The 13,469-nt window shown below is 39.7% G+C and overlaps 1 protein-coding gene across 2 annotated transcripts in view; it reads left to right on the top strand.

Annotated features, from left to right (window-relative positions):
- The first annotated feature begins 1,063 nt into the window (after nt 1-1,063).
- The window catches only part of nek10 (NIMA-related kinase 10), a 56,197-nt gene continuing 43,791 nt past the window's right edge, over nt 1,064-13,469 (top strand). For both annotated transcript variants that reach the window (XM_031904121.1, XM_031904120.1), the window contains exons 1-6: nt 1,064-1,161; nt 6,231-6,327; nt 7,340-7,400; nt 8,718-8,839; nt 9,179-9,277; nt 11,354-11,438. In XM_031904121.1, coding sequence (XP_031759981.1) covers nt 6,266-6,327; nt 7,340-7,400; nt 8,718-8,839; nt 9,179-9,277; nt 11,354-11,438 — 429 coding nt within the window. In that variant the 5' untranslated portion in view covers nt 1,064-1,161; nt 6,231-6,265. The remainder of the gene's footprint in view (nt 1,162-6,230; nt 6,328-7,339; nt 7,401-8,717; nt 8,840-9,178; nt 9,278-11,353; nt 11,439-13,469) is intronic.

Genomic DNA, 13,469 nt, shown 5'->3' with positions numbered 1-13,469 from the left:
AGACATGGGCAGCGCCGGATTTCAAATCCAGGCGCCCCTAGGCCATCCCCCATTCGCGCCCCGCACCCTGGCGTATGCGCGAACAAACCCACCTCCCCCCCCCCGCCAACACAAGCGCGCATGAGCGGGCATTTAAACTCCTATACGGAGCAGTGGGGAGAAGTCCCTATTGCTCCGTATGGGAGCAAAATGTCAAAATTTTGTTGTGGCGTGGCGGCATGCCGCCCCTACATTTCTGCTGCCCTAGGCCAGGGCCTTTGTGGCCTTGCCACAAATCTGGGTCTGGACATGGGTGCTGTTTGGGTGCAAGGGCCCAGAGTAGGGGTAGGCAAAAGAGGTACCTGCCAACCATAGGCATGCGCCTCTTCTGCCTACCCCTAGTTCCAGCTCTGGCTAGTGGGGGGATGTTTGGGATTTTACTAGCCTGGCTGATAAAAATGATGGAATTACACAAGTCTTTTTCGGCGATTTCGGGAAATCGCGCCGCCGCTTGTGCCATCCCGCCAGCGACTTACATGTTCACCGGTGGGATGGCGAGTCATGGCAACTCGGGGAGATTAGTCGCCCGTGAACATGGAGTTTTGTCGCGGGCGACTAATTTCCCCGTGTGCCAGAGCCCTTAGCTCAATGTTATCAATAAAGAAAAAAGATAAATATATAGGAAGACCAGTATTTTTTTCCATAGAATGTGGTAACCCCATGTGTTATTAAAATGCCAAAGCCCATTTTTAATCCTACTCCGGCCTGTTTACATGTAGAACTATCACATTTTGACCCACTCTGCCTGAACTGCTGCCTGGATGCGCTCCATAGCGCTCCATCTCCTCTTGTTTGGGGGGTGGTCTGAGTTACAGTGCAGAACTGTCCAGAAACAGCCAAACCCCAGGAAACTGACTATATTCAGAGTTCTACATTAAATAACTGGCTGTTTATGACTAACTGGAAGGTTTCTATAAATATATATATATAAATATTGCACAGGGAACCATTCCTACACATCAATGTTTCATGAGCCCAGCAACATCAGCCCAAGCCCTTGTACGTAAGCGCGTCCTCACGGCCCGCCCCTTCTGTCGCCTAGCAACTACCTGCTCTTGCGACGCTTTAGTGTTTACACCGTTACCAGAGCGACTGTCGGACCCCCTGAGCGCAGCCAGACATGTGAGTCCCCACAGCGTGTGTGCGCATAGAGCCAGCTCATGTACTGAGGGTCTGCTTAAACTTTGTTTTCTTAGAGAAATTCTACCCAATAAATAGTGTGTTAGTGTGTAGGTATGCGCCTGTACATACATTCAATTGCTAATGTACTTATCAACTACAGTCTGAAGTGTCTATAGTTTATAGTTCTGTCAGTCATTTTGGTGACATGTGAGAGAGATTCCTTGTTGATCGCCAGAGGCGTGAGAGATAGGGCATTTGCCCCAAGCCTCCACCGTATTTTGTATCATCCCTTATATATATATATTCAAACATAAATATACATCGGAGCTTGTTAGTGAATTGTGTTAGTTGTAGTGATACAACAGCTGGAGCTTCTGTTTTATAGAACCTCTTTACTCCACAGAATGGGGTCCCAGCATTCCTTCATTGCCTGCCCTGTTGATCACAGTAATACCCTTGGTGGCAATGGCATAATGCTGGCTGGGGGGGGGGGGGGGGGGCAGGGGAGGAGGAGGATTTTATACATACAGGAATATATTGAATGTATAAAGGGGAAGTTCACCTTTACATTAAATTTAAGTATGTTATAGCGGGACCTGTTTTCAATTTTTACATTTAGCACAGTTTTAAATGACACATTAAAAAAAATCCATTTTGCCACTTTAAAACTATGCTGGATTTTTCTCTGTACTGTGGAATAAATGTTTATAGTGTTTGGCAGATTTCAGCAGCATTATGACATAGCTTTATACAGGTGACTAATACTGCAGTTGCACTTGGTTGATTATTATAGGAGCAGCAATACTGACATTTTGACAAAATACACTGCATTGTGGGGAAAAATGTGGCCACTTGTGCCATTTTTGTGACACTTTGCACACATCAGTAAGTGAGGCCCATCAGATGTGTAGAAATACTAATACTAATATTAATACTAATAGAAAATACTAATACTAATTACAGGTAGAATGCCCACACCTTAGAATTAAGTTGTACTATAAATTCCAACAGTATGTATGTATGTATATCTTTATTTATAAAGCGCTACTTATGTACGCAGCGCTGTACAGTAGAATTCATTAATACAAACAGGGGGTTAAAGATAATGGATAAATACAAAAGATAATGGATAAATACAAAGTACAACAATAAATACAATAAATACAAGGTGCAGTTGGAATAAGAGTCAGAAACACAAGATGAAGGAGGTCCCTGCCCCGTAGAGCTTACAATCTGTATGGGAGGGGTAACTAACAGACACAAATGGGCAAATGTAAGTGCTATAGGTCACAGTGGGTGACATTACAGTATAAGTGCCAGTTTCCAGATCAGGTGCTGGGTGAGTGCTCCACAACAGTTACATTTATGTAGGCTATAGCAGCCCTTCAAGCACCAGCCAAAATGTTCAAAATGTCTTCTTAATGTATGTTCTGCTCACCCATTAGAGTCATAGGGGAGGCTTTTAGTTCATATAGGAAAACTTTATATTTTTTTTCTTAGAACAGTCTAAGCTATCTTACTCTTTTGTGTAATTCCATAAATTCTAGACTTCTACTGAAAAAAAGACATAATATAGAAACAAATATCTGAAACACATTTTATATATATGAGTGAAAATAGAAGCCTTGTCTTCCAAACATTCAGTCTCAAATAAGTATAGTTTTCTGGAGCTTTCAAAAGCACCACTGATAATAAGCATACTTTCGATAACATGGGGAATATGCCACTAACAGTAAATTTACCCTGGAAAACCACATATTTTTGGAAAGTACATTTAGTGACACGTTCAATGTCTTTCTATTCCAAATAAGCAAATTGCTATGGTTTGCTAATTAGCGGTTTTTTTATGAAATTTGGACTCAAAAGGAAGATCCTAAAATCTTCCTTTTTTTAGCATATTGTCTCCCACGTATCCTTTGATAAAATATTTTAAATCTAAATGTCTGGGTTCTTCTAGCAGTTTCTTGCCCAATATGTTTGGACTTACCAAAGTATGTGGCATGAAGAATAGAAAATGCATACATTTTTTATGGCAGTTACTTCACCTACTGCAAAATTACCAGGTTTTTATATGTTTTAAGAAATACAAAAAGTAAGTTGCCAACAGGAAAAAAATATATATATATATTCAACATCTTAGTCCCAAACTAGGACCTACATCATATATATGAATGCCAGAATGCCAGGGGTCTCATATACAGTTTCATGCCCAACATGCATAGGACCACCAAAGTATGTGGCATGTAGAGACCAAAAATGAAAATAGTACTCTACATACAAATTGTCATGACTGACACTTTGAAAGCAGCAAAATAAGGACAGTGATAATAATGGGGGATTTTAATTACCCTGATATTGACTGGGGCAATAGTACTGCCAGGACAGTAAATGGGAACAAGTTTATAAACTTGCTGCACGACAACTTTATGTCACAGGTTGTTGAGGAGCCAACCAGGAACAATGCTATACTAGATCTAGTGATCTCTAATGACCCAGAACGTATAGCAAATGTGCAAGTGGTTGAACCCCTGGGTAATAGTGACCATAATGTTATTTCATTTGATGTTTGGTGCAGGAAACAAATTTACACGGGGGCAACAAAGACACTGAATTTTAGGAAGGCAAATTTTAGCTCCTTAAGGGCAGCGCTTCAGGGCATAGATTGGGGCATTATGTTTTCTGATAAAAATACAGAGCAGAAATGGTTGTCATTTAAAATGATATTAAATCATTACTGTTCTCAATTCATTCCATTAATAAGAAAAAGTAGAAGTGTTAAGAATCACCCTATGTGGCTTAACTCTGAGGTAAAGAAGTTAATAGGGAAAAAAAGGAAAGCTTTTAAGAAATATAAGTCAGAGGGGACAGTAGCTGCGTTTAATGAATATAAACACTATAACAAGTGTTGTAAAACAGCAATCTGGAAGGCAAAGATAGAAAATGAGGAGCGCATCGCGGCCGAGGCCAAGACTAACCCCAAAAAGTTTTTTAAGTATATTAATAGTAAAAAGATGCAGGTTGAGGGTGTGGCCCCATTGAGTTATAATAACAATATGGTTACAGCGGATACAGAAAAGGCAGATGTGCTTAACCAGTTCTTTTCTTCTGTGTATACAGTAGAGGAGCCAGTGGGCCAAGTCCCACCCAATAGCTTCCCTGTTGCCTCAGCTCCAACTACACAGTGGTTGGCACAGGATATGGTGCTTAAAGGGTTACACACGATAAATGTAAACAAGGCACCTGGGCCAGATGGAATACACCCTCGGGTACTGAGAGAGCTAGGGGCAGAATTGCAGTGGCCCTTGTTTCTGATATTCTCAGACTCGCTCTCATCAGGTATGGTACCTAGTGATTGGAAGAAGGCGAATGTCACTCCCATATTTAAAAAGGGAATAAGATCTCAGCCTGGCAATTATAGGCCTGTAAGTTTGACATCCGTGGTGGGCAAGTTATTTGAAGGCTTGTTAAGGGATCACATTCAAAATTATGTAGTGGAGAATGGCATTATGAGCAGTAATCAGCATGGCTTTATGAAGGACAGGTCATGTCAGACCAATTTAATTGCTTTTTATGATGAGGTAAGTAAGAAGCTGGACAGTGGGGATGCAGTAGATATAATCTATTTGGATTTTGCCAAAGCATTTGATACCGTTCCCCACAAACGACTGCTTTCTAAGCTAAGGTCTATTGGTCTTAGTGAAGTCGTTTGCACATGGATAGAAAACTGGCTACAGGATCGGGTACAGAGGGTGGTTGTTAATGGCACATTCTCTACTTGGAGTAAGGTTCTCAGTGGGGTCCCTCAGGGTTCTGTACTGGGTCCACTTTTGTTTAATTTGTTCATAAATGACTTAGGGGAGGGTATTATGAGTAATGTATCAGTGTTTGCAGATGACACAAAACTCTGCAGACCAGTCAATTCTATCCAGGATGTGACATCCCTGCAGCAGGATCTTGACCAACTGGCAATCTGGGCAGCTAAGTGGCAGATGAGATTTAATGTGGATAAATGTAAGGTCATGCACCTGGGATGTAAAAATATGCAAGCCCCGTATAACCTTAATGGGACTGCACTAGGCAAATCCATAATGGAGAAGGATCTTGGAGTCCTTGTAGATAATAAACTTGGCTGTAGCAAGCAATGCCAGGCAGCAGCTGCAAGGGCAAACAAGGTTCTGAGCTGTATTAAAAGGGGTATAGATTCACGGGAGGAGGGGGTTATTCTTCCCCTTTACAGAGCACTGGTAAGGCCCCATCTAGAATATGCTGTTCAGTTTTGGTCTCCAGTGCTCAAACGGGACATTATTGAGCTAGAGAGGGTCCAGAGAAGGGCAACTAAGCTGGTAAAGGGTATGGAAAGTCTCAGTTATGAAGAAAGACTGGCCAAGTTGGGTCTGTTTACACTGGAGAAGAGGCGCTTAAGAGGTGACATGATAACTATGTATAAATATATAAGGGGATCATATAATAACCTCTCTAATGTTTTATTTACCAGTAGGTCCTTCCAACGGACACGAGGGCACCCACTCCGGTTAGAAGAAGGGAGGTTCCATTTAAATATTCGGAAAGGATTTTTTACAGTGAGAGCTGTGAAGTTGTGGAATTCCCTCCCCGAATCAGTCGTACTGGCTGATACATTATATAGCTTTAAGAAGGGGCTGGATGGATTCTTAGCAAGTGAGGGAATACACGGTTATGGGAGATAGCTCTTAGTACAAGTTGATACAGGGACTGGTCCGATTGCCATCTTGGAGTCAGGAAGGAATTTTTTCCCCTCTGAGGCAAATTAGAGAGGCTTCAGATGGGGTTTTTTGCCTTCCTCTGGATCAACTTGTAGTTAGGCAGGTTAGGTATAGGCATTATGGTTGAACTTGATGGACGTATGTCTTTTTTCAACCCAACTTACTATGTTACTATGTTACTATGTTATGTATTTTATGTGTCCCTTTAAGTAAGCTGACTCCACCAAAAAATATATTTTTTGGAAATAGTTAAACCTCATTTTACTTCAAACTACAGTCTTAGTAAACCGAGGAGGCTTATTTTTAATACGTTTACCTCCCCTATAGGAATGAATAATTTAGTGAATGTCTAAGGTATTATAATGCCTAATCAAGATGAAAAAGGGAAGAAATCTGAAAAGAAGAACCAGGGAAACAGTGCAAGGTTTGTTCTCTCTGTATTAATGGGTAAAATCCACAGGTTCATATCAATATTTTCCATTATTTCTTAATAATTTGTTGGCTGTAAGGTTCCTGTTCCTGATCAAGTAATTTTATTAAAGTATGTACAGGTATAAGATCCCTTATATAAAAACGTATTATTTAGAAAGCTCTAAATTACGAGAAGGTAATCTCCCATAAAGTTAATTTTAGCAGATTATTCTAATTTTTTAAAAATGATGATATAGTTTTTCTCTGTAATAATAAATCAGTACCTTATACTTGATCCTAACTAAGATGTAATCAATCCTTATTGGAAGTAAAACAGTCCTATTTCAGTTTTAAATGATTTATTAGTCGACTGAAGTATGGAGATCCAAATTACAGAAAAGCCTTCTTGATCTCAGTAGTTTGTACCAGTGGTGTAACTATAATGGATGCATAGGAAGGGGGGTGGGGGCAGGCTGACCCAGACCACTGGGTCTGCTTCCTCTATAGTTAAGAAAATCCCCCTTCCCAGCCCCCTCTCTTACATCGACACAAGCGGCGGGGAGCTGGGTCGTGAGCAGGTGAGGACAAGGGAAACAGAGAAAGCTTCTAGGGACCTTTACTCAGTTATGATAAAGCTTTATGCAGAATAAATAGAATATTCTAGGTGGCACTAATGTGGCTAATCTATTGGCACTAAAATGCCTTCTCCTTTAAATCACTTTTAGCAGACTTATGGAATGGAGATCCAAATTTTGGAAAGATCCATTATCTAGAAAACCTGTGTTCCCAGGCATTCTGGATAATAGATCCTATACTTGTATCATATACCTGTATTTATAGTTTTTATTTTCTACTGTCCCGGCTAGTTATTTTAAAGCATCTAGATAAAACTGATTAGCATAAGGGGAATAATTTAGGTAACTATTTTGTGGGTTGGAACAATTTACTTTGAACTAAAGTCAATGCATATTTTATTTGTGTATGCTAATGACCTTATTTTTGGGTTTTTCCGACTTTTCTTTTAGGCAATGCTCAGATATTAAACGGCTTTGGTCTCTGTTAAATGTTCAGGCAAGCAAACAACAGGTAAAGTACAAAGTTTGCATATTTTAAATCACTAAGCAGATCTTGTGAAAATCTCAAAAGCTTTTTGATTTATACTCTCTATAATTTAGGGCTCAATGACTTAACACTAGGGGGCTGATTTACTTACCCACGAACGGGTCGAATGGAGTCCGATTGCGTTTTTTTCGTAATGATCGGTACTTTGCGATTTTTTCGTATGTTTTGCGATTTTTTTGGATTCTTTACGAATTTTTCGGATCCAATACGATTTTTGCGTAAAAACGCGAGTTTTCCTATCCATTACGAAAGTTGCGTAAAAAGTTGCGCATTTTGCGTAGCGTTAAAACTTACGCGAAAAATGCGCAACTTTTCGCGTAAGTTTTAACGCTACGAAAAATGCGCAACTTTTTACGCAACTTTCGTAATGGATACGAAAAACTCGCGTTTTTACGCAAAAATCGTATTGGTAACGAAAAATTCGTACAGAATCCGAAAAAATCGCAAAACATACGAAAAAGTCGCAAAATGTTCGTTTTCAAGTCGGAACTTTTCCAATTCGGGTCGGATTCGTGGGTTAGTAAATCAGCCCCTAGGCATATTTGTTGGTTGCAAAATTGTACCCATTAAAATGTTATTCATTTTGTGCTTGTGCCTACCTTCCTGCCTTGCCCTGTTCACTTAAATTAACTACTATTCATATAATATATATGCCTATGGGCTTTGGACAACCCGTCACTTTGTCTTTTAAGGAAAACTAAAGTTATAATACTGGGGGTGATTGGGAACACGGTCTGGGGTATTCAGAAATACAAAAATTGAAAGCAATGGCACTCAGAGCAGTTACAAGCGTGGCAAGCCCTTGCAAATTTTATTGCGGAGGTGCAAAATTTCAGGGCAAAACAACCCCTTTATCAAGCATGGGTGTGCAAGGAAGGTCTCCAAGTTGATCAGAAATACCCCAGGCCAGTGCAGATTTAAGTGAACAGAAGCACCGGCCCAGGGTATTAGGTAAGCATTGCTGGGCTAGGATGTGCTGGGCCAACTGGGTGCCACCATCTCAGGGCCCCACTACCCCAGTAGATGGGTCCCCTATCACCAAAACAGACCCCTTCTGCCCCTGACACACCTGTTGCCCCACCACGCCTGCCAAAAATGTATCCCCACACCCCAGTCCTGGGCATGATGCGGTCCTGGGCTTAGCCTGATGCTGCAGGTAAGCAAATATAATCAATGGGGGGATGCCTAAGATTTGCCAATCCCCCATTATACTTTCCTTCTGATTAAACCCTAAAAAAATTGTATATGTATACAACTACCTTTAAATATATTTTTGTTTAGCTTCCAGCTTTAAAAGTTGCCAGTCTTCCCAGACCTCAGCAAAAGTCTAGCAAGGCAAATGGATGCAAAAGTCAAAATCTAAGTCAAGAATCATCTGAAGCAGTTGAGCTTGAAACATTCAGGTAATCAAAAGTTTTTCTCGCTTTTATATTTACAGTAATTATTATGTTTCTTAAAATTGCAAAAAACAGGCACAAAGCATTGTGTTTTTGCAGTTTGTATGTTACCCACTTCTTGTGCACAGAAGTGCAGCCTTTTTGTTCCTTTAATGGAACAAAAGAGTTGCATCTCACCGTGCACGTTATTTAGACGTAAAGCTAGAGCACGTCGGGACTGTGGCGTTGGGGGCCATGAACTGCAATATTACCATAATAACAGCATTAACAGTGAATTAACATATTTTATCAGATTATTTATTTTATGTTTTCTGTTTACTTCTAATCTTATGTCTTTGCTTCTAGTGTCAATTACAAGAATGAAAGGAATTTCAGCCAATACCCTGAGCATCCTCTGTTTCTTGACATATTTACAGCACTCATAAAGAACAGGCTAGCTTGCAGGTAAAAAATAAAGTCATCAGTCGCAGAGATTTACTGTGCGACAAAGTGCCAAAATATCCAAATCCTATAATTTCCCACCTAAAACTTGTTGAGATCTTGTAGAAGTCAATGGCAGATGTGCCTTCCCTGGAGGATCCTTTGCTTCAAAATGTCAGAGTTTTTCAGATTTTGGACTCTGATGGATACAGAATTACCTGCATTCTGTAGCACTGTATTCATGATGGGTGTAACTTGCACATCTTTCAGTTCATCAGATAGGGAGTGGGAGGGAGTGCAGGGCACAATGGAGCCCTGTATTTACTGCCTGCCCTTTTGCTAGTGGGTCCAATGGCTGGGAATAGATAATCACTAGTTCTACAACTAGAAAACAGATAATAACCTTGTACACAGGTGCACTGAATGCTAATTGAAACAGGGAGGCTTTTGGCAGAGTGGCCAGATTACACAACACAGTCTTTTAATACAAATGTATCTAATAAAATAAGCAACAATTCAGTGGAAGGTACCTGTTCTCAGGCAAGGAGTGATGGGGCAGGGACTATAAGGAGCCTCCTTCCAAAGCTCATTGGAAAAGGCCATCAGGCAGTTAACCCCCTGTCCTACCTACAATATTACCTAATACTTTTGTCCTGGTTCTTTGTAAATTACCCCCTAATGTGTAACTCATAACCAACCGTTTTCTTTACTTTTCAAAACTGTAATTAAGGTGAGCCACCCCTTTAAATGCAGGTTACATTCAGCCTGTTAAAATTTATCTCCACAAAGTCATACTAAGAGCTAATGTATGAGGCCCCAATAAGCATCACATGCTGAAAAATAACAATTGTGGAGAGTTAAAATTGGAATCATTGCTTTTACATACTTGAGTAAGTAAAAGTATTTGATTTTAGCTTTAATCTTAGTAGGTTTTATTATCCTTGTTGGCTGTTTTCCCAGAATATCATTAATAACTGCTGTCTGTAAACAGTTTCACATCCCACGTAGCTATCGCACATGTTTAATTGCAGTTGAGAAGCTGGAAGTTCTTGTATCGCAAAGCTGAACAATCAAATGCCAGAAAAGAATTAATGTGGTTTATGTAAGCTACCATAACTGGAAGGTGCTTTTTATATATTTTGCATACATTTTTCAGAACTAAGAATAATTAGTAATGCTAAATGCACATAATGTGTGGCATATATAACTCATTTTAAACATTTGCATTGCTCATTTACTCTGTGATTCTGTAAAAAACCATAAACAAAGATACATTTTAAAGGGGAATGGCACACTCTTTCTTTTGATCATGACTAAAATGTGATCCAAACATCTGGAACTACCAGATACCGCTTCCTGTTGTGGCATGACACATGGAAGTGAATATCTAAAGGGAACATGGAAATCAGTGGTTTCCTGGTAATGCTTGCCCCATACACCATAGCCAGCTAAACGACTGTACATTAATATATTATGGAATGTAGAGAATTGCTACAGTACTTGAACCAACATATGCATGAAGTGGGGGAAAAGGAAGAGAATAGAGGAAATATAAAAAAATAAAACAAAGGTAGTAAAGTTTACAAAAAACACTTTGTGGTAATTGAAGCAAATAACATTGATGCTTTTCTGTTTGTTATGTATGTCTCAAAATGCTTCAGTTTTATCCTGTGCAGTTAGTGTTGGAATTCTATACCTTTCTCATGCCAGATCAGTCCTTCTCAATATGAGAAATTATTGTCTTCCTATAAAATACACAATTCAGCCATACCAAACAATACAAAAATAGTTTGCTATTCTTCAGTCTAAATATTGAGGTGGAAGCCAATATTAGTGCTTTCTATGAAATACTTAGATGACCCCAACATGTTTACCATGCCCTTTCTGAATTATAACATATTTTGGATAAAGTTTCCAGCTTTCAGTATTAACTGGTTCAAGGCACAACAAAATAATTAAAAATTGTTATTCTGTAAAAAAGAAGCACCCCCCCCCCAAATATATGCCACCCTAGACCCAGGGTTCTGTGTCCTTTCTACAGATGCAAACTTGTCCATTTGTGCAGAGACACCACATTTAATGCACAATCTTTTTCTACAGAGAGTGGGTTGAAAGGGCACAAGCTATTCACCTCCTGAGAGTGTTAATCTGCCTGAGGTTACTTATGCGTGATCCATTTTATCAGGTACATTTCAATTGTATTATCTCTTAGCCTTATTTTGCATCTCTTTAACTTCATCTCAATTTTAATCTTTTCTTGTACAAGGATTAATAATTATATATAAACTTATTGGAATGCAACTAATTCATAACTTTAGTATTGACCCAACTCTATATCCACTGTACAAGGTTTAGGGGAATCCTGAACTGAATCAAAACCCTAATTTGCATATGCACATGGACAGAAAGAGATGCTCAACTATGATTTCTTTTACATTTCTCTAACAGTATTCAATGGCATACCTACAGAGGAAGCAGAACCTGAGACTGTGGGGGGACCCAGAACTGCTTCCTCTGATGGGGGACCCATTGGTGATCTATGGTGCACGTGAATTCGCCTGTCATCAACAATTTTTTTTCCGGGTAGCTAGTGATGCACAATTTCGCTCGCACTGAGGGTCACCCATAATTTTGCCCAGGGAGGCGGTGGGGGCCCGGGGAAAAAACTTTGCTGGGGGCCCAGGCCATCATTTACACCATTGACAATGGTCACACTCTACAAGTATCCATTATCTGGCAACCAGTTATCCAGAAACTTTGAATTACGCAAAGGCCATCTCCTTTAGACTCCATTTTGATCAAAAGATTCACATTTTTAAAAATGTATTCCCTCTATAATAAAACAGTACCTTGTACTTGATCCCAACTGAGATATAATTTAATGATTTTAAAATAACCCGAAAGTGTGTTTATCCAAATTATGGGTATCTGTAAAACTCTAGGTACATTCTGGATAACAGGTTCCATACCTTTAATATGATACAAGTTCCAGTGTTAGGTAAATTAAAAACAAGGTTTCCTTTAGGTGGTCTATAAATCTTGTTTTCTCGTTGTGTCTTAGATCAAGAGAGTGGGTTATAGGAAAGTTTACTTTTATTGGTCAGTATATAAAAAATGGATTATTATATCAATTACTTTAATATTCTATATGCCTTACTATACCAAAACAACTATTTAGCTAAAACTTCTCTACAAAACCAATTCTAAAGAGAGGCAATTAAAAATACATTTGAGTAAAATATAAGAACCAGAGAAAATATGGTGAGGAATAAACTGTTTTATGTATTTTGAGGAGTCATATAATATATATATACAGGTCCTTTTCAAAAAATTAGCATATTGTGATAAAGTTCATTATTTTCTGTAATGTACTGATAAACATTAGACTTTCATATATTTTAGATTCATTACACACAACTGAAGTAGTTCAAGCCTTTTCTTGTTTTAATATTGATGATTGTGGCATACAGCTCATGAAAACCCAAAATTCCTATCTCAAAAAATTAGCATATCATGAAAAGGTTCTCTAAACGAGCTATTAACCTAATCATCTGAATCAACAAATTAACTTTAAAAACCTGCAAAAGATTCCTGAGGCTTTTAAAAACTCCCAGCCTGGTTCATTACTCAAAACCGCAATCATGGGTAAGACTGCCGACCTGACTGCTGTCCAGAAGGCCATCATTGACACCCTCAAGCAAGAGGGTAAGACACAAAAAGAAATTTCTGAACAAATAGGCTGTTCCCAGAGTGCTGTATCAAGGCACCTCAGTGGGAAGTCTGTGGGAAGGAAAAAGTGTGGCAGAAAACGCTGCACAACGAGAAGAGGTGACTGGGCCCTGAGGAAGATTGTGGAGAAGGACCGATTCCTGACCTTGGGGGACCTGCGGAAGCAGTGGACTGAGTCTGGAGTAGAAACATCCAGAGCCACCGTGTACAGGCGCGTGCAGGAAATGGGCTACAGGTGCTGCATTCCCCAGGTCAAGCCACTTTTGAACCAGAAACAGCGGCAGAAGCGCCTGACCTGGGCTACAGAGAAGCAGCACTGGACTGTTGCTCAGTGGTCCAAAGTATGTCATTCGGAAATCAAGGTGCCAGAGTCTGGAGGAAGACTGGGGAGAGGGAAATGCCAAAATGCCTGAAGTCCAGTGTCAAGTACCCACAGTCAGTGATGGTCTGGGGTGCCATGTCAGCTGCTGGTGTTGGTCCACTGTGT

Source organism: Xenopus tropicalis, chromosome 6, assembly GCF_000004195.4.
Source record: "Xenopus tropicalis strain Nigerian chromosome 6, UCB_Xtro_10.0, whole genome shotgun sequence".
In the NCBI taxonomy this organism is placed as follows: Eukaryota; Metazoa; Chordata; class Amphibia; order Anura; family Pipidae; genus Xenopus; species Xenopus tropicalis.
Note: the sequence above shows the minus strand (reverse complement) of the source record. Positions and strands in the feature narration are given on the sequence as shown.